Below are 21,919 nucleotides of genomic sequence, written 5' to 3' on the forward strand. Positions count from 1 at the left end.
ATGCCCAACCCCCCCATCCCCATGGGGTGCTGCCCTCCCCCCATCACCCCCCTCTCTCTCGCCCCCCCCCCAGCGCCCCCCACGGCCCCCCGCAGCGTGGTGTCGCGGCTGAACGGTTCCGGGGTTCGCCTGGAGTGGAGCACCCCCCGCGACTTGGGGGGTCGCTCCGACTCACCTACGCCGTGGGGTGCCGGGCGTGCCCCGAGCGGGCGCCCCTGCGGCCCCTGCACCCACCTCGCCTTCGCGCCCGGCGCCGCGGGGCTGCGCGGCCGCGGCGTCACCGTCACCGGCCTCCGGCCCTACGTCACCTACACCTTCGCCGTCAGCGCCCGCAACGGCGTCTCCCACCTCAGCCCCCACCCGCCCCCCCGCCGAGGAGGTCAATGTCACCACCACCAAGGACGGTGAGAGGAGCGGGGAGGGGGGCGAGCACCCCTAAGCCCGTCCTGGGACCCCCTAAACCCATCCTGGGACCCTCTAAACCCATCCTGGGACCCCTAAACCCGTCCTGGGACCCCTAAACCCGTCCTGGGACACCTAAACCCATCTGGGACCTCTAAGCCCATCCTGTGAACCCTAAGCCCATCCTGGGACCCTCTAAACCTGCCCTGGGACCCTCTAAACCTGCCCTGGACCCTAAACCCATCCTGGGACCCCTAAACCTGCCCTGGGACCCCTAAACCTGCCCTGGGACATCTAAACCCATCCTGGGACCCCTAAGCCTGTCCTGGGATCCCTAAGCCTGTCCTGGGACCCCTAAGCCCATCCTGGGACCCTCTAAACCTGCCCTGGGACACCTAAACCCATCCTGTGAACCCTAAGCCCATCCTGGAACCTCTAAACCTGCCCTGGGACCCCTAAACCTGCCCTGGGACCCCTAAGCCCATCCTGGGACCCCTAAACCCATCCTGGGACCACCTAAACCTGCCTGGGACCCCTAAACCCGCTGTGGACCCCTAAACCTGCCCTGGGACCACTAAATCCACCCTGGAAACCTGTAAGCCTGCCCTGGGACCCCTAAACCTGAACTGGACATGCCTAAACATGCCCTGGGACCCCATCACCCACCTAGGGGCACACAAACCCACCCTGGGACCCCTAAACCTGCCCTGTGACCCCTAAACCTGCCCTGTGACCCCCTAAGCCTGTCCTGGGACCCCTAAACCTGAACTGGACATGCCTAAACATGCTCTGGGACCCCATCACCCACCTAGGGGCACACAAACCCGACCTGTGACCCCCTAAGCCCGTCCTGGGACCCCTAAACCTGCCCTGGGAACCTCTAAACCTGTCCTGGGAATGCGTAAACCTGCCCTGGGACCCCTAAACCCACCCTGGGACCCCCTAAACCTGCCCTGGGCATGCCTAAACATGCCCTGGGATTCCATCACCCACCCCGGGGCCCACAAACCTCCCCTGGGACCCCTAAGCCCGTCCTGGGAACCCTAAACCTGCCCTGGGCACCCCTTAACACACCCTGAGACCCCCCACAATCTGCTGTGGGACACCTTAAACCATCCGGGGACCCCCAGGACCCCAAAGCTGTCCTGGGACCCCTAAACCCTCCCTGAGACCCCTCCTGGGACCCCTAAACCAACCCTGAGACCCACCAGGATCTCTCAGGGACGCCCAAACCCACTCTGGGAGCCCCGAACCCACTCTGGGACCCCAAAAAACCTGTCCTGGCACCCTCAAACCCACCTTAGAACCCCCCCCTTGGACTCCAAAGCCTCCCCAAGACCCCCAGGAACCCCTCCAGGACCCCCTAAACCCCTCTGGGACCCACCTGGGACCCCCGTCACATCCCTGTGACCCCCCCAGTGCCGCTGCCGGTGTACGATGTGGTCCGGATCGGGGGGTCCCCCACAGGGGTGACACTGTCGTGGCCGACCCCCCCTCCGGCCCCCCCCGGGAGCAACGTCCTCGACTACGAGGTCAAATACTACGAGAAGGTGAGGGGGGCTGGAGGGGGCACTGGGGGGGTCCCAAGGGACGTTGAAGGGGTCTGGGGGCATTTGGTGGGGTCCCAAGGGACATTGAGGGGCCTTTGGGATGCTCTTGGGGGACTGGGGGGGTTCTAGGGGCTATAATGAGGTTCCTGGGGAGTATTTGGGGGTCCTGAGGGCTATTTGGGGGTCCTGGGGAGGTCACGGGAGGCTTCTGGGGGTATTGGGGGGCTCCTTGGGGGATATTGGGGGGTTCTGCGAGACACTGGGGGATCCTGAGGGGTGTTGGGGGGTATCCTGGGTGGCATTGGGGCTCCCAAGAGACAGCAAGGGGGTCTGGGGGCGCTTCTGGGGGAGTCTAGGGTGATATTTGGGGGGCACTTGGGAGTCTTGGAGGGGTCCCAAGGGTCACAGGGGGTCCCTGGGGGTCCCTGGAGGGGCCTGGGGGTGTTTCAGGGGCTTTGGGTGGGGTATTGGGGGGTCCTGGGTCAAGGGAGGGGTGCCTGACCCCCGCAGGTGGCGGGGGGCGAGGGCCCCCCCATGTTTCTGAAGGTGCCGCGCCACGGGCAGAGCTGGGGGGGCTGCGCCGAGGGGGGCTCTATGGGGTGAGGGTCCGCGCCCGCTCCGAAGCCGGTTACGGGGACTTCGGCCCTGAGACCGCCGTCACCACCCAGGGCGCCGGTGAGGCCCCCCGCACCCCCAAACCCCCAACTCCCCCTGGGGCCCCCCCAATCCCCCAGGACCCCTCCAAACCCCCCAACTCCTCCTGGGACCCCCCCTAATCCCCCAGGACCCCCTCCCAAACCCCCCAACTCCCCCTGGGACCCCCAAACCCCCCCAACTCCCCCAGGGACCTCCGCAACCTCCTGGGAGGCCCAGACCCCCCCCCAGCCCCTCCCAGAACACTCCCAAAACCCTCATGGGACCCCCTGAGACCCCACCCTGGACCCCCCAACTGTGGGGCACCCCCTGCAGTATCCATCCCACCCCCTCCGGGGCCCCCTGAGCCTCCCCCAACACCCCTGGGACACCCCTGACCCCCACAATTCCCCAGGACTCCCCTGGGACCCCCTGGGAACCCTCCACTACCCATGACCCCTCTGGTCCCCTCCCCCAGACCCCCTGGGACCCCCCCTGGGATCCCCCCTGAGCCCCCGGGACCCCAGAATCCCTCTGAGACCCCCCTGGGAACCCCCATAACCCCCCTGGGACTGCCCTGGACCCCCCCTGGAACCCCCAAACCTCTCTGAACCCCCCGGGATCCCCTGGGACCCCCCCATACCCCATTATAAGTCCCCTGGGACCCCACCCAACCCCTCCACGACCCCTTTGGGACCCTGGGGGGGCCCCCCCGGGCCTCCCCCCCGGGCCCCCTGGCACTGACGGCTGCTGGCAGAGGGCTCCCGGGGGGAGCACGGGGGGCTCGTGGCGGGGGCTGCGGCCCTGGGGGGCCTCCTGGTGCTGGCGCTGCTCGCGGGGACCCTGCTCTGCTTCAGGTGAGGGGGGCCCGGGGGGGGCCGGGTTCCCTGGGAGGGTTAGGAGGGGTTGGGGGGAGCCCTGAGGGGGCTCTAAGGGGTCCTGGGGATCCTGGGGCGTCCCTGGGATTTCAGGGTGGGCCAGGGAGGTCCCTGGGTGGGTCTGGAGGGTCCGGGGGGGCTTGAGAGGGGACGGGGGGGTCCCTAAGGGGGCTCTGGGGGGTCCTGAGGGGCTTGAGAGGGGCCAGAGGGGTCCCTGGGAGGGGTCTGGAGGGTCCGGGAGGGGGGGAGCTGGAGCATCCTGGGGGTCTCTGGGCTGTCCCAGAGGAGCTTAGGAGGGTCCAGAGGGGTCCCTGGGGCATCTTGGGGGGGTGGGAGCATTATGGGGGTCCCTGTGGGGGTCACTTTGGGGTCCCTGGGGGGACCAGGGTGGGTCCAGGGAGTCTTGGAGGGGCTCTAGTGGGGTCCCTGGGGGTCCTGGGAGGTTGGGGGGGGGCAGGGGGGTTTGGGGGGGCTCTAGTGGGGTCCCTGGGGGTCCTGGGAGGTCTGGGGAGCTGGGGGAGGGGTTGGGGGCATCCTCGGGGGTCTTGGGGGTCCCAGGGGTATGTGGGGGGGGACACCTGGGTGGGGGTCTTACCGCGTGCGCCCCCACCCCCAGGCGCCACAGCCACCGGCACAGGGAGGACGCGGATCGGCACGGCCACCGCCCCGCCGGGCACGGTGAGCGCCGGGTCACCCGGGGTCACCCGGGGTCACCCGGGGTCACTTGGGGTCACCCAGGGTCATCTGCAGTCACTGGGGTCACCTGCTGTCACCCGGGGTCACCCGGGGTCACCCAGGGTCATCTGCAGTCACCCGGGGTCACTTGGGGTCACCCAGGGTCATCTGCAGTCACCTGGGGTCACCTGCTGTCACCCGGGGTCACCCGGGGTCACCCAGGGTCATCTGCAGTCACCCGGGGTCACTTGGGGTCACCCAGGGTCATCTGCAGTCACCTGGGGTCACCTGCTGTCACCCGGGGTCACCCGGGGTCACCTGGGGTCACCCACGGTCACCACGGTCACCCGGGGTCACCCGGGGTCACCCACGGTCACCACTGTCACCCGGGGTCACCTGGGGTCACCCACTGTCACCTGGGGTCACCCACGGTCACCACTGTCACCCAGGGTCACCCAGGGTCACCTGGGGTCACCCACTGTCACCTGGGGTCACCCGGGGTCACCCGGGGTCACCCGGGGTCACCCACGGTCACCTGGGGTCACCCACGGTCACCTGGGGTCACCCACTGTCACCTGGGGTCACCCAGGGTCACCTGGGGTCACCCACTGTCACCCGGGGTCACCCAGGGTCAAATGGCATCACCTGGGGTCACCCTGGTGTCCCCACGTCCCCCGGGTGCTGGTGGTGGCACCCCCCGTGTCCCCGCCCCCACGTCCCCGTCCCCACGTCCCCCCCCCCGCGTCACCCCCCCGTACCCGGGGCGCGGGGGGACGCTGGGTGGCAGCGGGTGACGCGGCGGGTGCCGGTGCAGGGGGGAAGCTGTACATCGACCCCCTGACCTACGAGGACCCCGGGGTGGCCCTCAGGGACTTCGCCCAGGAGATCGACGTCGCCTGCGTCAAGATCGAGGAGGTCATCGGGGCAGGTGACACCGCCCGGGCCCCCCCGAAGGCGTCCCCAAAGACGCCCCTATGGACGCCCCAGTGACGTCCCCAACGGGGTCCCCACCCCGACCCCACCCCTGCCCCATCCCTGACCCCATTGACGTCCCCAACGGGGTCCCCACCCATGTCCCCACCCCTGACACCCGTGGTGTCCCCGATGACATCCCCAATGACGTCCCCAACGGGGTCCCCATCCCTAACCCCAATGACGTCCCCACCTCTGGGGTGACGTGTTCCCCCTCTGTCCCCATGGGGGGACTCTGGGGTGATGGGTGCCCCCCCGCGCCCCCAGGGGAGTTCGGGGAGGTGTGGGGGGGCTCTGGGGTGACGGGTGCCCCCCGCGCCCCCAGGGGAGTTCGGGGAGGCGTGGGGGGGCTCTGGGGTGATGGGTGCCCCCCCGCGACCCCAGGGGAGTTCGGGGAGGCGTGGGGGGGCTCTGGGGTGATGGGTGCCCCCCCGCGCCCCCAGGGGAGTTCGGGGAGGCGTGGGGGGGCTCTGGGGTGACATGTCCCCCCTCTGTCCCCATGGGGGGGCTCTGGGGTGACGGGTGCCCCCCCGCGCCCCCAGGGGAGTTCGGGGAGGTGTGGGGGGGCTCTGGGGTGATGGGTGCCCCCCCGCGCCCCCAGGGGAGTTCGGGGAGGTGTGGGGGGGCTCTGGGGTGACGGGTGCCCCCCGCGCCCCCAGGGGAGTTCGGGGAGGTGTGGGGGGGCTCTGGGGTGATGGGTGCCCCCCCGCGCCCCCAGGGGAGTTCGGGGAGGTGTGGGGGGGCTCTGGGGTGACGGGTGCCCCCCGCGCCCCCAGGGGAGTTCGGGGAGGTGGGGGGGGGCTCTGGGGTGACGTGTCCCCCCTCTGTCCCCATGGGGGGGCTCTGGGGTGACGGGTGCCCCCCGCGCCCCCAGGGGAGTTCGGGGAGGTGTGCCGGGGCCGGCTGGCGCTGCCGGGGCGCCCCGAGTCGCCGGTGGCGGTGAAGACGCTGAAGGGGGGCGCGGGGGAGCGGCAGCGCCGGGACTTCCTGGGGGAGGCCGCCCGCATGGGGCAGTTCGCGCACCCCAACGTGGTGCGGCTGCGGGGGGTGGTGACGGCCAGCGCCCCCGCCATGATCCTCACCGAGTTCATGGAGAACGGCGCCCTCGACGCCTTCCTGCGGGTACGGGGGCGCGGGGGGCGCGGGGGGCGCGGGGGGGGCGCGGGGGGACGCGGGGGGATGTGGGGGGCGCGGGGGGATGTGGGGACACGGGGGGACATGGGGGGACATGGGGACATGGGGGGATGCAGGGATGTGGGGACATGGGGGGACGCAGGGGGACACGGGGGGACGTGGGGACATGGGGGGACGCGGGGAGACACGGGGGGATGTGGGGATGTGGAGGGACACGGGGGGATGTGGGGATGTGGGGGGACACAGGGGGATGTGGGGACGTGGAGGGACATGGGGGGATGTGGGGACGTAGGGGGACACGGGGACGTGGGGACATGGGGGGACGTGGGGGGACAAGAGGCTGTGGGGGGCTGTGGGGGGACAAGAGGCTGTGGGGGGCTGTGGGGGGACAAGGGCATGTGGGGGGACACGGGGGGACACGGGGCCGGGGGGGGGGCACAGGGTGACGCGGGGGGCACAGGGGACACCGGTGACACCGGGGTCACAGCCTGCGTCCCCCCGTGGAGGGGGGGGAAGGTGACTGTGCCCCCCGTGTCCCCCCTCCCCATGGTGTGTCCCCCCTCCCCACGGTGTGTGCCCCCTCCCCGCAACCCACCCCTCCCCATGTCCCCCCTCCCCACGGTGTGTGCCCCCTCCCCGCAACCCACCCCTCCCCATGTCCCCCTCCCCACGGTGTGTGCCCCCTCCCCGCAACCCACCCCTCCCCATGTCCCCCTCCCCACGGTGTGTGCCCCCTCCCTGTGGTGTCCCCCCACTGTGTCCCCCCTCCCCACGGTGTGTCCCCCCTCCCCGCAACCCGCCCCTCCCCGCGGTGTCCCCCTCCCCATGGTGTCCCCCTCCCCATGGTGTCCCCCCTCCCCGCGGTGCCCCCCTCCCCATGGTGTCCCCCCCCCCGCGGTGTCCCCCTCCCCACGGTGCCCCCCCCTCCCCGTGGTGTCCCCCTCCCCATGGTGTGTCCCCCTCCCCATGGTGTCCCCCTCCCCGCGGTGCCCCCCTCCCCGCGGTGTCCCCCTCCCCGCGGTGCCCCCCTCCCCGCGGTGCCCCCCTCCCCATGGTGTCCCCCCCTCCCCGCGGTGCCCCCCTCCCCACGGTGCCCCCCCCTCCCCGTGGTGTCCCCCTCCCCATGGTGTCCCCCCTCCCCGCGGTGCCCCCCTCCCCATGGTGTCCCCCCCTCCCCGCGGTGCCCCCCTCCCCGCGGTGCCCCCCTCCCCATGCCCCCCCCTCCCCGCGGTGCCCCCCCCCCCCATGGTGTCCCCCCCTCCCCGCGGTGCCCCCTTCCCCATGGTGTCCCCCCCTCCCCGTGGTGTCCCCCTCCCCATGCCCCCCCCCGCCGTGCCCCCCGCGGCGCCCCCCGGCGCGCCCCGCAGGGCCGGGCGGGGGCGCTGGGGCCGCTGCAGCTGGTGGCGATGCTGCGGGGCATCGCGGCGGGGATGCGGTACCTGGCCGAGACGGGCTTCGTGCACCGCGACCTGGCGGCCCGCAACATCCTGGTGGACGCGCAGCTCGTCTGCAAAGTGTCCGACTTCGGGCTCTCCCGCGCCCTGGACGAGGAGAGCTCGGCCGACCCCACCTACACCAGCTCCCTGGTGAGACCCCCGCCCCCCGCCGCGGGGGGCCGCGCTGGGCGCGGGGTGCGGGGGGAGGGGGCTGCTGGGGTCGGGGGGCTGCTGGGGCCAGGGGGGTGCTGGGGGCTGCTGGGGCCAGGGGGCTGCTGGGGGCTGCTGGGGTCGGGGGGCTGCTGGGGCCAGGGGGGTGCTGGGGGCTGCTGGGGTCAGGGGGTGCTGGGGGCTGCTGGGGTCGGGGGGCTGCTGGGGCCAGGGGGGTGCTGGGGTCAGGGGGCTGCTGGGGTCAGGGGGGTGCTGGGGTCAGGGGGTGCTGGGGGCTGCTGGGGTCAGGGGGCTGCTGGGGTCGGGGGGCTGCTGGGGTCAGGGGGTGCTGGGGGCTGCTGGGGTCAGGGGGCTGCTGGGGTCGGGGGGCTGCTGGGGGCTGCTGGGGTCAGGGGGCTGCTGGGGCCAGGGGGGTGCTGGGGTCGGGGGGCTGCTGGGGTCAGGGGGGTGCTGGGGGCTGCTGGGGTCGGGGGGCTGCTGGGGCCAGGGGGGTGCTGGGGTCAGGGGGCTGCTGGGGTCAGGGGGGTGCTGGGATCAGGGGGTGCTGGGGGCTGCTGGGGTCAGGGGGCTGCTGGGGTCGGGGGGCTGCTGGGGTCAGGGGGTGCTGGGGGCTGCTGGGGTCAGGGGGCTGCTGGGGTCGGGGGGCTGCTGGGGGCTGCTGGGGTCAGGGGGCTGCTGGGGCCAGGGGGGTGCTGGGGTCGGGGGGCTGCTGGGGTCAGGGGGCTGCTGGGGTCGGGGGGCTGGGGGCTGCTGGGGTCAGGGGGCTGCTGGGGTCAGGGGGTGCTGGGGTCAGGGTGCTGGGGTCAGGGGGCTGCTGGGGTCAGGGGGCTGCTGCTGGGGGCTGCTGGGGTCAGGGGGCTGCTGGGGTCAGGGGGTGCTGGGGTCAGGGGGTGCTGGGGTCAGGGGGGTGCTGGGGGCTGCTGGGGTCAGGGGGTGCTGGGGTCAGGGGGTGCTGGGGTCAGGGGGGTGCTGGGGGCTGCTGGGGTCAGGGGGCTGCTGGGGCCAGGGTGGTGCTGGGGGCTGCTGGGGTCAGGGGGCTGCTGGGGTCAGGGTGCTGGGGAGAGGGGATGCTGGGGTCAGGGTGCTGCTGCTGGGGGCTGCTGGGGTCAGGATGCTGTTGGGGAGGGGGTGCTGCTGGGGAGGGTGCTGGGGAGGGGGACTGCTGGGGAGGGGGTGCTGGGGCCAGGGTGCTGCTGGGGGGGTGCTGGGGAGGGGGTGCTGGGGTCCCCCTGGATCCCTCAGGGGTGGGTTCCTGGGGGGGTTGGGGTCCCCTGAGTCCCTCAGGGGGTGGGTTTCTGCGGGGGTTGGGCTCCCCCGGACCCCCCTGGGTCCCTCGGGGTGGGTCCCCGGCGGGTTGGGGTCCCCGGGACCCCCGGGACCCCCCGACGTCGGCCTCCGCAGGGCGGGAAGATCCCGATCCGGTGGACGGCGCCGGAGGCCATCGCCTTCCGCAAGTTCACCTCGGCCAGCGACGCCTGGAGCTACGGCATCGTCATGTGGGAGGTGATGTCCTTCGGCGAGCGGCCCTACTGGGACATGTCCAACCAGGACGTGAGTCGGCGCGGGGGCGAGACGGGGGGTCACCCCCCTTGCTGGGACCCCCCCCCAGCCCTGGGTCCCCCCCCTGAATGCCTGGGTCCCTGGGTGGGGGGATCACGGGGTCCCCGCCTGCCTGCTTGGTGAGGGAGGGGCTTCCAACGACACACCCAGACACCCAGATCCCCCATGGGGGGGGACAGGAACGGTAAAGGGGGGGGCACCCCAATATCTGGGTCCCCCCCGGATGCCTGGGTCTCTGGGCGGGGGATTCACGGGGTCCCCGCCTACCTGCTGGGTGCTGGGGGGGGCTTCCTCCAACACACCTGGATGCTCTGGTCCCCCTCGAGGGGTGTGGGATGGGGAGAAAGGGGGTGTCACCCCAATATCTGGGTCTCCCCCAGATGCCTGGGTCCCCGCCAGACCCCTGGGTCCCCCCCCCAAATCCCTGGGTCCCTGGATGGGGGGATGACGGGGTCCCCACCTACCTGCTGGCTGCTGGGAGGGCTTCAGAGGCCCTGGGTCCCCCGTGGGGCAGAGGGTCCCCCAAACCACTGTGTCCCCCCCAAATGCCTGGGACCCCCCCAGATTCCCAGCTCCCCAGAAGTGGGGTTCAGAGGCCCTGGGTCCCCCATGGGGTGGGGGCCCCCCCAGACGTGTGGGTCCCCCATGGGGCAGAGGGTCCCCCAAACCACTGCGTCCCCCCCAAATGCCTGGGACCCCCCCAGATTCCCAGCTCCCCAGAAGTGGGGTTCAGAGGCCCTGGGTCCCCCATGGGGTAGGGGCCCCCCCAGACATGTGGGTCCCCCGTGGGGCAGAGGGTCCCCCAAACCACTGCGTCCCCCCAAATGCCTGGGACCCCCCCAGATTCCTGGCTCCCCAGAAGTGGGGTTCAGAGGCCCTGGGTCCCCCATGGGGTGGGGGCTCCCATGGGGCAGAGGATCCCCTGGGTGTCTGGTCGGCGGTGGGTCCCCCCTGGACCCCTGGGTCCCCCGAAGTGGGGTTCAGGGTCCCCTGAGCTCGTGCCCCCCCGCAGGTGATCAACGCCATCGAGCAGGATTACCGGCTGCCGCCGCCCCCCCGCTGCCCCACGGCGCTGCACCGCCTGATGCTGGACTGTTGGCAGCGCGACCGCAACGCCCGGCCCCGCTTCCCCGACATCGTCAGCGCCCTCGACCGCCTCATCCGCCACCCCGCCACCCTCCGCATCACCGCCCCCGACGCCCACCGGTACGCCACGGTCCCTGGGGGGGGTCTCCCAGGTGCCCGGGTCGCCATGGGGTGCTGTGGGGCTGACCTGGGTGCCTGGGTGCTTGGGTGGGGGGTCCTGGAAGCCTGGGTTGCCTTGGGGTGGCAGGTTATGGGGTGCTGTGGGGCTGGCCTGGGTGCCTGCGTGCCTGGGTGGGGGTGTCCTGGATGCCTGGATCATTGGGTGGGGGGTCCTGGAAGCCTGGGTTGCCTTGGGGTGGCAGGTTATGGGGTGCTGTGGGGCTGGCCTGGGTGCCTGTGTGCTTGGGTGGGGGTCTCCTAGATGCCTGGGTCCTTGGGTGGGGGTCTTCTGGATGTCTGGGTCCTTGGGTGGGGGGTCCTGGACACCTGGGTGCCTGGGTGGTGGGTCTCCTGGAAGCCTGGGGCCTTGGGTGGGGGTCCTCGATGCCTGGGTGCTTGGGTGGGGGGTGCCGGAAGCCTGGGTCGCCTTGGGGTGGCAGGTTATGGGGTGCTGTGGGGCTGGCCTGGGTGCCTGGGTCCTTGGGTAGGGGGTCCTGGACACGTAGGTCCTTGGGTGGGGGGTCCCAGATGCCTGGGTCCTTGGGCAGGGGGTCCCCAGGCGCCTGGGTCCCTGTGGGGCGGAGGGTTATGGGGCGCTGTGGGGCTGACCCGGTGCCCGCAGGCCCTCCCCGCCCCAGCTGGCGCAGCGCAGCCCCCCCGCGCCCCCCGGGACCCCCGGGACCCCCTTCGCCTCGGTGGGCGAGTGGCTCCGCACGCTCCAGCTGGGCCGATACGAGGAGACCTTCAGCAGCGCCGGCGTCACCAGCCTGGAGCTGCTGCCGCGGCTGCGCAGCGAGTACGGGGGGGCGGGGGGATGTGGGGGGACGGGGGGGGCGGGGGGGGACAGGGGTGTGAGGGGGGCAGGGGGGTGGGGGGGGCACGGGGATACGGGGGGAAATCGATGGGGGGGACGACAGGGGGACATGGGGGGAACGTGGGTGGGGGGGTGGGGGGGGGCAGGGGGACAAGGGGGCGGGGGGGCAGGAGGACGTGGAGGGGCAGGGGGACAAGGGGGCGGGGGGGCAGGAGGATATGGGGGGACAGGGTGTGGGGAGGGCAGAGGGACATGGGGGTATTTGGGGGTGGGGGGACAGGGGGACGTGGGGGGGCGTGGATGGGGGGACAGCAGGGGGACTTGGGGTGGTATGGGGGGACATGGGGTGGGGAGGGAGTGGGGCAGCAGGGGGATGTGGGGCGATATGGGGACATGGGTGTGGGGGGGGACATGGGGGACATGGAGCATGGGGGTCTGTGGGGATGTCAGGGCCTGGGGGGGACACGGGGAGCTGGGGGGGGGACATGGGGATGGGGGACACTGGGGGACATGGGAGGACATGGGGGGATGTGGGGGATCACGAGGACGTGGGAGGACGTGGTGGGACATGGAGATGTTGGGGAAATGGGGGGACGTGGGGGGACAGGAGGGGTGCGGGGTGACGCTGTGGGACGTGGGGCCTGGAGGGACATGGGGGGACATGGGGGACATGGGACGGGGGTGGGGTGGGTGCTTCGGGAGACATCGAGATGTGGGGGGACACGGTGGGCGCAGCGGTGACCCCCGTGTCCCTGGCAGGGACCTGCTACGCATGGGGGTGACGCTGGCCGGGCACCAGCAGCGGATCCTCGACAGCGCCCAGAGCCTGCAGAGCCCCCCCAAGGGGGACCCCCACTTCTGAGCCCCGCCCCCGCTGTGGCCCCGCCCCTGACAAGATGGCTGCCAGGACGCCATGGACCTGTTCTGAGGGGCTCGGCCCTGCTTGAATCACCAAGATCGCTGCCCCAGTATGGCCGCCATGCCAAGATGGCCGCCATGCCAAGATGGCCGCCCCAAGATGGCCGCTGCCCCAGTATGGCCGCCATGCCAAGATGGCCGCCATGCCCTGTTATACCAAAGCATGACTTTTCCCCGTGATGTCACAGTGACATCACCAGTGACATCACCGGCACAGATGACGTCACCGCTGGCTGCCCACGGACTCCAGGTTGGTGACGTCACCGGGGAGCGAGGCTGTGGGCGGGGCCTGCTGTGTGATGTCACACCCCGGGGCTCCCGTGGCGTCGCCGCCCGTGACATCATCGCCGCGGGGCCGCACCTCCCCGGTGACGTCATGAGGCCACGGTGATGTCACAGCTCTTTGGCCCCACCCCTCCCTGTTGTGACCAAAGTGGGTGGGGCTGCGGAGGCCACGCCCAGGGGCGCATCTTGAGGCGGGGGGGTGGGGTGGGTGGGCGGAGTCTGAGCAGGCGTGGTCCCAATAGATGGAGCCCGGGTGGGCGGGGCCCGGGTGGGCGGGGCCCCCCAGGTGCTTTTTATTATTTTTATATATTTTGTTTTTTAAACGATTCTGTTAATTTATGGCCCGAAGTCGGAGCCAATTAAAGCGCTGCCCGTGGTATGCAAATGAGGGGGCGGGGCCGGGCTGCCCCCATGCCTGGGTCCCACCGGGGCGGGGGAGGAGCAGGTCAAGGGCTGGCGGGGGGGGGGGGGGGGCGGGGCTGGGGGGACCCGGGTGGGGGGGGTGTCCCCCTCCCCCCCCCCAGGTCAGGGGGTCCCCAATGTCCCGGGGGGGGCCCTGGGGGGCCCCGTTGTCCAGGTGTCCCCAAGGTCCCCCCGGGGTCCCCAAGGTCCCCGTTGTCCCCCAGGTCCCCAGCGCCCTCATGGTCCCCAGGGCCCCCACGATCCCACGTGTCCCCGTTGTCCCCATAGTCCCCCTTGTCCCCAGGGCCACCGCGGTCCCCAGGGTGCCCGTGCTCCCCCCCATCCCCGAGGCCCCCGTTGTCCCCACGGTCCCAGGTGTCACCAAGGCCCACCATGATCCCAGATGTCCCCGTTGTCCCCGAGGCCACCAACATCCCAGATGTCCCCATAGTCCCCATAGTCCCAGAGGTCCCCATTGTCCCCGAGGCCACCACGATCCCCAGGGCCACCACGATCCCGTGTGTCCCCATAGTCCCCGTTGTCCCCAGGGCCACCGCGGTCCCCAGGGCCACCATGGTCCCCATAGTCCCCATAGTCCCCGTTGTCCCCAGGGCCACCGCGGTCCCCAGGGCCACCGCGGTCCCCATAGTCCCCATAGTCCCAGCCGTCCCCAGGGCCACCGTAGTCCCCGTTGTCCCCGTAGTCCCCGTTGTCCCCGGGGCCACCGCGGCCCCCGGGGTCCCCGTGCTCCCCCCCGTCCCCCAGCCCCCCCTGGTCCCAGATGTCCCCGCGGTCGCCGACGTCCCCGCGGCGCCAGGCGTCCCCGGCCAGGGCGCCGGCCGTGCCCTGCAGGGTCCAGGCGAGCAGGGCCAGGCGGCGGCGGGCGGCGGCCCCCCGCGCCCCCCGCCCGCCCCCCAGCCGCGCCGCCAGCGCCGGCAGCGTGTGGCCCCCGCGGCCCAGCAGCACGTGGCGGAACGGGGCGGCCAGGGGGGACACGAAGGGGGACAGGAGCGAGGCCTCGGCCTGCGGGCGGGAGGCCGTCAGCGGGGCGGGGCCAAAGGGGCGGGGCCAAAGGGGCGGGGCCGATGGGGCGGGGCCGATGGGGATGGGGATGGGGCCGATGGGGATGGGGATGGGGCCACTGGGGATGGGGATGGGACCAGTGGGGATGGGGATGGGACCAGTGGGGATGGGGATGGGACCGATGGGGATGGGGATGGGACCAGTGGGGATGGGGATGGGACCAATGGGGATGGGGATGGGGGCGATGGGGATGGGGATGGGACCAGTGGGGATGGGGATGGGGCCGATGGGGATGGGGATGGGGCCGATGGGGATGGGGATGGGACCAGTGGGGATGGGGATGGGGGCGATGGGGATGGGGATGGGACCAGTGGGGATGGGGATGGGACCAGTGGGGATGGGGATGGGACCGATGGGGATGGGGATGGGACCAGTGGGGATGGGGATGGGACCGATGGGGATGGGGATGGGGCCGATGGGGATGGGGATGGGGCCGACGGGGATGGGGATGGGACCAGTGGGGATGGGGATGGGACCAATGGGGATGGGGATGGGACCGATGGGGATGGGGATGGGACCAGTGGGGATGGGGATGGGACCGATGGGGATGGGGATGGGGCCGATGGGGATGGGGATGGGACCGATGGGGATGGGGATGGGACCGATGGGGATGGGGATGGGGGCGATGGGGATGGGGATGGGACCAGTGGGGATGGGGATGGGACCGATGGGGATGGGGATGGGACCAGTGGGGATGGGGATGGGACCGATGGGGATGGGGATGGGGCCGATGGGGATGGGGATGGGGGCGATGGGGATGGGGATGGGACCAGTGGGGATGGGGATGGGACCAGTGGGGATGGGGATGGGACCGATGGGGATGGGGATGGGGCCGATGGGGATGGGGATGGGGGCGATGGGGATGGGGATGGGACCAGTGGGGATGGGGATGGGACCGATGGGGATGGGGATGGGGCCGATGGGGATGGGGATGGGGGCGATGGGGATGGGGATGGGACCAGTGGGGATGGGGATGGGACCAGTGGGGATGGGGATGGGACCAGTGGGGATGGGGATGGGGCCGATGGGGATGGGGATGGGGCCGATGGGGATGGGGATGGGACCGATGGGGATGGGGATGGGGCCGATGGGGATGGGGATGGGACCAGTGGGGATGGGGATGGGACCAGTGGGGATGGGGATGGGACCGATGGGGATGGGGATGGGGGCGATGGGGATGGGGATGGGACCAGTGGGGATGGGGATGGGACCAGTGGGGATGGGGATGGGACCGATGGGGATGGGGATGGGGCCGATGGGGATGGGGATGGGACCGATGGGGATGGGGATGGGACCAGTGGGGATGGGGATGGGACCGATGGGGATGGGGATGGGACCGATGGGGATGGGGATGGGGCCGATGGGGATGGGGATGGGACCAGTGGGGATGGGGATGGGACCAGTGGGGATGGGGATGGGACCGATGGGGATGGGGATGGGGCCGATGGGGATGGGGATGGGACCAGTGGGGATGGGGATGGGACCGATGGGGATGGGACCGATGGGGATGGGGATGGGACCAGTGGGGATGGGGATGGGACCAGTGGGGATGGGGATGGGGCCGATGGGGATGGGGATGGGACCGATGGGGATGGGGATGGGGCCGATGGGGATGGGGATGGGACCAGTGGGGATGGGGATGGGACCGATGGGGATGGGGATGGGACCAGTGGGGATGGGGATGGGACCAGTGGGGATGGGGATGGGGGCGATGGGGATGGGGATGGGACCGATGGGGATGGGGATGGGGGCGATGGGGATGGGGATGGGACCGATGGGGATGGGGATGGGACCAGTGGGGATGGGGATGGGACCAGTGGGGATGGGGATGGGGGCGATGGGGATGGGGATGGGACCAGTGGGGATGGGGATGGGGCCGATGGGGATGGGGATGGGACCAGTGGGGATGGGGATGGGACCAGTGGGGATGGGGATGGGGGCGATGGGGATGGGGATGGGACCAGTGGGGATGGGGATGGGGCCGATGGGGATGGGGATGGGACCAGTGGGGATGGGGATGGGACCGATGGGGATGGGGATGGGACCAGTGGGGATGGGGATGGGACCAGTGGGGATGGGGATGGGGGCGATGGGGATGGGGATGGGACCAGTGGGGATGGGGATGGGACCAGTGGGGATGGGGATGGGGGCGATGGGGATGGGGATGGGACCAGTGGGGATGGGGATGGGGCCGATGGGGATGGGGATGGGGCCGATGGGGATGGGGATGGGACCGATGGGGATGGGGATGGGGCCGATGGGGATGGGGATGGGACCGATGGGGATGGGGATGGGGGCGATGGGGATGGGGATGGGACCAGTGGGGATGGGGATGGGACCGATGGGGATGGGGATGGGGCCGATGGGGATGGGGATGGGACCGATGGGGATGGGGATGGGACCAGTGGGGATGGGGATGGGACCGATGGGGATGGGGATGGGGCCGATGGGGATGGGGATGGGACCGATGGGGATGGGGATGGGGCCGATGGGGATGGGGATGGGACCGATGGGGATGGGGATGGGACCAGTGGGGATGGGGATGGGACCGATGGGGATGGGGATGGGACCAGTGGGGATGGGGATGGGACCAGTGGGGATGGGGATGGGGGCGATGGGGATGGGGATGGGACCAGTGGGGATGGGGATGGGACCAGTGGGGATGGGGATGGGACCGATGGGGATGGGGATGGGACCAGTGGGGATGGGGATGGGACCGATGGGGATGGGGATGGGACCAGTGGGGATGGGGATGGGACCAATGGGGATGGGGATGGGGGCGATGGGGATGGGGATGGGGCCGATGGGGATGGGGATGGGACCAGTGGGGATGGGGATGGGACCGATGGGGATGGGGATGGGGCCGATGGGGATGGGGATGGGACCAGTGGGGATGGGGATGGGGGCGATGGGGATGGGGATGGGACCAGTGGGGATGGGGATGGGACCAGTGGGGATGGGGATGGGACCGATGGGGATGGGGATGGGGCCGATGGGGATGGGGATGGGACCAGTGGGGATGGGGATGGGACCGATGGGGATGGGGATGGGACCAGTGGGGATGGGGATGGGGCCGATGGGGATGGGGATGGGGCCGATGGGGATGGGGATGGGGCCACTGGGGATGGGGATGGGACCAGTGGGGATGGGGATGGGACCAATGGGGATGGGGATGGGGCCGATGGGGATGGGACCAGTGGGGATGGGGATGGGACCAGTGGGGATGGGGATGGGACCGATGGGGATGGGGATGGGGCCGATGGGGATGGGGATGGGACCAGTGGGGATGGGGATGGGACCAGTGGGGATGGGGATGGGACCGATGGGGATGGGGATGGGACCAGTGGGGATGGGGATGGGACCGATGGGGATGGGGATGGGACCAGTGGGGATGGGGATGGGACCAGTGGGGATGGGGATGGGACCGATGGGGATGGGGATGGGACCAGTGGGGATGGGGATGGGACCAGTGGGGATGGGGATGGGACCGATGGGGATGGGGATGGGGCCGATGGGGATGGGGATGGGACCAGTGGGGATGGGGATGGGACCAGTGGGGATGGGGATGGGACCGATGGGGATGGGGATGGGGCCGATGGGGATGGGGATGGGGCCGATGGGGATGGGGATGGGACCAGTGGGGATGGGGATGGGACCAGTGGGGATGGGGATGGGACCGATGGGGATGGGGATGGGACCGATGGGGATGGGACCAATGGGGATGGGGATGGGACCAGTGGGGATGGGGATGGGACCGATGGGGATGGGGATGGGGCCGATGGGGATGGGGATGGGACCAGTGGGGATGGGGATGGGGCCGATGGGGATGGGGATGGGGCCACTGGGGATGGGGATGGGGCCGATGGGGATGGGGATGGGGCCGATGGGGATGGGACCAGTGGGGATGGGGATGGGACCAGTGGGGATGGGGATGGGACCAATGGGGACAGAGCTGAGGACATGGACATGGCCAATGGGGACGGGGCCACCGTTGATGGGACGGGGACAGGGTGACAGTGACGTGTGACGGCACCACCCACAACCATGGTGCGGGTGTTGAGGGGGCGGGGCCAAGGCGCCGGGTGACAGCGGCGGGTGACGGGGACACTCACGGCCATGATGCGGGCGTTGAAGCCGCGGTTGAGGCGCTCGTTGGTCCCCTCCGAGCCGGCCATTTCCCGGCGCAGCGTCTCGGCCGCCCGGACGACGTCACCGCGGGCCGAGGACAGGCACTGCAGGGACAGTCCCTGCGCCTGGGGGACAGTGGGGACATTGGGGACACCGTGGGGACATTTGGGACACTGTCACACCCCCCCCCCAGGGACAGAATCCACAGGGACAGCCCCTGCGCCATGGGGACGCCATGGGAACCCCTTGGGGACCCGTGGGGGACATTGGGGACACCTTGGGGACATGGGGAACACCTTGGGGATCCCTTGGGGGCACCACGGGGGACATTTGGGATGTGGGGAACACCTTGGGGACACCTGGGGGACATTGGGGACACCTCGGGGAAACCTCGGGGTCATTGAGGACATGTTGGGGACACCTGGGGGACACCATGAGGGGACAGGCACTGCGGGCACCGCCCCGTCCCTGGGGGGGGGGGCGCATCGGGGGGTGCCGTGGGGGCCGTCCCAGCGCCACACTGGGGGGCACTGGGGGGCTACTGGGGGGGCACTGGAGGGACACTGGGGGGGCACTGGGGGGCACGGGGGGCACTGTGGGGGCACTGTGGGGCACTGGGGGGGTACTGGGGGGGCACTGGAGGGACACTGGGGGGGCACTGTGGGGCACTGTGGGGGCACTGGCGGGCACTGGGGGCACTGTGAGGGCACTGTGGGGGCACAGTGGGGGCACTGGCAGGCACTGGGCGGCACTGGGGGGGCACTGGGGGGCACTGGGGGGCACTGGGGGGGCACGGGGGTCACTTAGGGGCTGTGGCGGGGCGCTGGGAGGCGCTGGGGGGGCGCTGGGGGGCGCTGGGGGGGCGCTGGGGGGCACTGGGGGGCACTGGGGGGCGCTGGGGGGCACTGGGGGGGCACTGGGGGCACATGGCAGGCACTGGGGGGCACTGGGGGCACATGGGAGGCGCTGGGGGGCACTGGGGGCACATGGCAGGCACTGGGGGGCACTGGGGGCACATGGGAGGCGCTGGGGGGCACTGGGGGCACATGGCAGGCACTGGGGGGCACTGGGGGGGCACTGGGGGGGCACTGGGAGGGCACTGGGAGGGCGCTGGGGGGCACTGGGGGGCACTGGGGGGCACTGGGGGGGCACTGGGGGGCACTGGGGGGGGCGCTGGGAGGCGCTGGGGGGCACTGGGGGGCGCTGGGGGGGCACTGGGGGGCGCTGGGGGGGCACTGGGGGGGCACTGGGGGGCACTGGGCTGACCTGGAGGGGCGCCAGGCGGCGCAGCAGCGCGTCCCCCAGCGCCCCGGGGTCGAGGGGCAGGCGGGCGTCGTGCGCCAGGCGCAGCAGGAGCTGGGCGGCCACCGCGACCACCGCCCGGGCCACCGCCGGCAGCCGCCCCCGCAGCCGCCCCTGCAGCCGCCCCAGCGTGTCCTCGCGGGTCCCCAGCGCCGCGCGCGACCACCCGCCGGGCGCCTGCGGGGACACGGGGGGCGTGGGGGGCGTGGGGCGGGGGGACACGGTGGGGTGGGGGGACACGGGGGATGGGGGACATGGGGGATGGGGGGGGCGTGGGGGCATGTGGGGACATGGCAGGACGGGGGCGTGGGGGGCGGGGGGGGCGGGGGGGGGCGGGGGGGACACGGTGGGGTGGGGGCGTGGGAGGACATGGGGGAGATGGGGGACAGAGGGCGTGTGGGCCACATGGGGGGACACGGGGGAGACGGGGGATGGGGCTCGTGGGGACATGGCAGGATGGGGGCGTGGGGGGGCGGGGGACACGGGGGATGGGGGGCACAGGGGGACACGGTAGGGTGGGGGCGTGGGGGGGGACACGGGGGAGATGGGGGACATGGGGGATGGGGGGCATGGGGGATGGGGGGACATGGCAGGATGGGGATGGGGACAAGGGGTGTGGGGGGGACATGGGGGACATGGCGGGCACGGGGGAACACAGTGGGGTGGGGGCGTGGGGGGAGATGGGGGACACGGGGGAGGTGGGGGACACAGGGGATGGGGGTTGTGGGGGATGGGGGTCGTGGGGGCATGTGGGGACATGGCAGGATGGGGGCGTGGGGGGGCGGGGGACACGGGGGATGGGGGGCACAGGGGGGACACGGTGGGGTGGGGGCGTGGGGGGGACACGGGGGAGATGGGGGACATGGGGGATGGGGGTCGTGGGGGCATGTGAGGACATGGCAGGATGGGGATGTGGGGGGCGTGGGGACGAGGGGGGTGGGGATGTGGGGGGCGTGGGGACGAGGGGGGTGGGGGGGACATGGGGGATGGGGGCATGGGGGGAGACAGTGGGGTGGGGGCATGGTGGGGTCAGGGGGACATGGGGACACAGGGGCGCAGGGGGGACACGGGGGAGATGGGGGACACAGGGCGTGGGGGGGGACACAAGGGACACGGGGTAACACGGGGACGTGGGGGGACACTTGGGGACACGGGGGGGGGACAGGGGACACCCCCCACCTCATCGAAGCCGAGCTCCACGGCCGGGACCCCGGCGGCGGCGGTGAAGGGGAAGGCGCCGCTTTCGGGGGGCAGCGGCCGGATCCTGCGGGGGGGGACGGGACGGGGACACCCAGGGGTCCGGGGGGGGACCCAGGTGTCCGTGCCCCCCCCAAAGGGGGACCCAAGTATTCGGGACCCCCCCCCCGACCCCCCCAAAAGGGGACCCAGGTGTCCAGGAACCCCCAACCCCCCCAAAAAGGGGACCCAGGTGTCCAGGAACCCCCAACCCCCCCAAAAAGGGGACCCAGGTGTCCGGGACCCCCCCGACCCCCCCAAAAAGGGGACCCTGGTGTCCAGGACCCCCCCAACCCCCCAAAAAAGGGGACCCAGGTGTCCGGGACCCCCCCCCGACCCCCCAAAAAAGGGGACCCTGGTGTCCGGGACCCCCCCAACCCCCCCAAAAAGGGGACCCAGGTGTCCGGGACCCCCCCGACCCCCCCAAAAAGGGGACCCAGGTGTCCAGGAACCCCCAACCCCCCCCAAAAAGGGGACCCTGGTGTCCGGGACCCCCCCGACCCCCCCAAAAAGGGGACCCTGGTGTCCGGGACCCCCCCGACCCCCCCAAAAAGGGGACCCAGGTGTCCGGGACCCCCCCCCGACCCCCCAAAAAAGGGGACCCTGGTGTCCAGGAACCCCCAACCCCCCCCAAAAAAGGGGACCCTGGTGTCCGGGACCCCCCCCGACCCCCCAAAAAAGGGGACCCTGGTGTCCGGGACCCCCCCGACCCCCCCAAAAAGGGGACCCTGGTGTCCGGGACCCCCCCCGACCCCCAAAAAAGGGGGACCCTGGTATCCGGGACCCCCCCAACCCCCCCAAAAAGGGGACCCTGGTGTCCGGGACCCCCCCCGACCCCCCAAAAAAGGGGACCCTGGTGTCCGGGACCCCCCCCAACCCCCCCAAAAAGGGGACCCAGGTGTCCGGGACCCCCCCGACCCCCCCAAAAAGGGGACCCAGGTGTCCGGGACCCCCCCCCGACCCCCCAAAAAAGGGGACCCTGGTGTCCGGGACCCCCCCGACCCCCCCAAAAAGGGGACCCAGGTGTCCGGGACCCCCCCCGACCCCCCAAAAAAGGGGACCCTGGTGTCCGGGACCCCCCCCAACCCCCCCAAA

General features: G+C 71.8%; 2 protein-coding genes across 13 annotated transcripts in view; one reads left to right on the top strand and one right to left on the bottom strand.

Moving 5' to 3' along the window:
* On the top strand, positions 1-13,037 carry LOC135310976 (ephrin type-A receptor 8-like). The gene is made up of 12 exons (XM_064440114.1): positions 1-404; positions 1,822-1,952; positions 2,463-2,627; positions 3,343-3,442; positions 4,080-4,141; positions 4,953-5,066; positions 5,985-6,232; positions 7,612-7,830; positions 9,253-9,402; positions 10,424-10,617; positions 11,279-11,452; positions 12,230-13,037. The coding sequence occupies exons 1-12, from the start codon at positions 1-3 to the stop codon at positions 12,330-12,332; spliced, it is 2,064 nt and encodes a 687-aa protein (XP_064296184.1). The 3' UTR covers positions 12,333-13,037.
* Positions 12,917-21,919, bottom strand: part of LOC135310977 (transferrin receptor protein 2-like) — an 18,039-nt gene continuing 9,036 nt past the window's right edge. For 9 of the 12 annotated variants that reach the window (XM_064440117.1, XM_064440123.1, XM_064440125.1 and 6 more), the window contains 4 exons: positions 20,768-20,852; positions 19,553-19,765; positions 18,271-18,411; positions 12,917-14,098 (listed from right to left, as the gene is read on the bottom strand). In XM_064440117.1, the coding sequence (XP_064296187.1) occupies positions 13,454-14,098; positions 18,271-18,411; positions 19,553-19,765; positions 20,768-20,852 (1,084 nt within the window). In that variant the 3' untranslated portion in view covers positions 12,917-13,453. The remainder of the gene's footprint in view (positions 14,099-18,270; positions 18,412-19,552; positions 19,766-20,767; positions 20,853-21,919) is intronic. The other 3 variants (XM_064440116.1, XM_064440118.1, XM_064440122.1) reach the window with 3 other exon arrangements.

Source organism: Phalacrocorax carbo, unplaced genomic scaffold (assembly GCF_963921805.1).
Source record: "Phalacrocorax carbo unplaced genomic scaffold, bPhaCar2.1 SCAFFOLD_305, whole genome shotgun sequence".
NCBI lineage: Eukaryota > Metazoa > Chordata > Aves > Suliformes > Phalacrocoracidae > Phalacrocorax > Phalacrocorax carbo.

Bases quoted from the DNA above. Each gene is read 5' to 3' on its own strand.
- LOC135310976 (XM_064440114.1), top strand. From the start codon at position 1: ATGCCCAACCCCCCCATCCCCATGGGGTGCTGCCCTCCCCCCATCACC. The intron at 2,628-3,342 runs GTGAGGCCCCCC...GGCTGCTGGCAG, and splicing joins CGTCACCACCCAGGGCGCCG to AGGGCTCCCGGGGGGAGCAC. The intron at 4,142-4,952 runs GTGAGCGCCGGG...GTGCCGGTGCAG, and splicing joins CCACCGCCCCGCCGGGCACG to GGGGGAAGCTGTACATCGAC.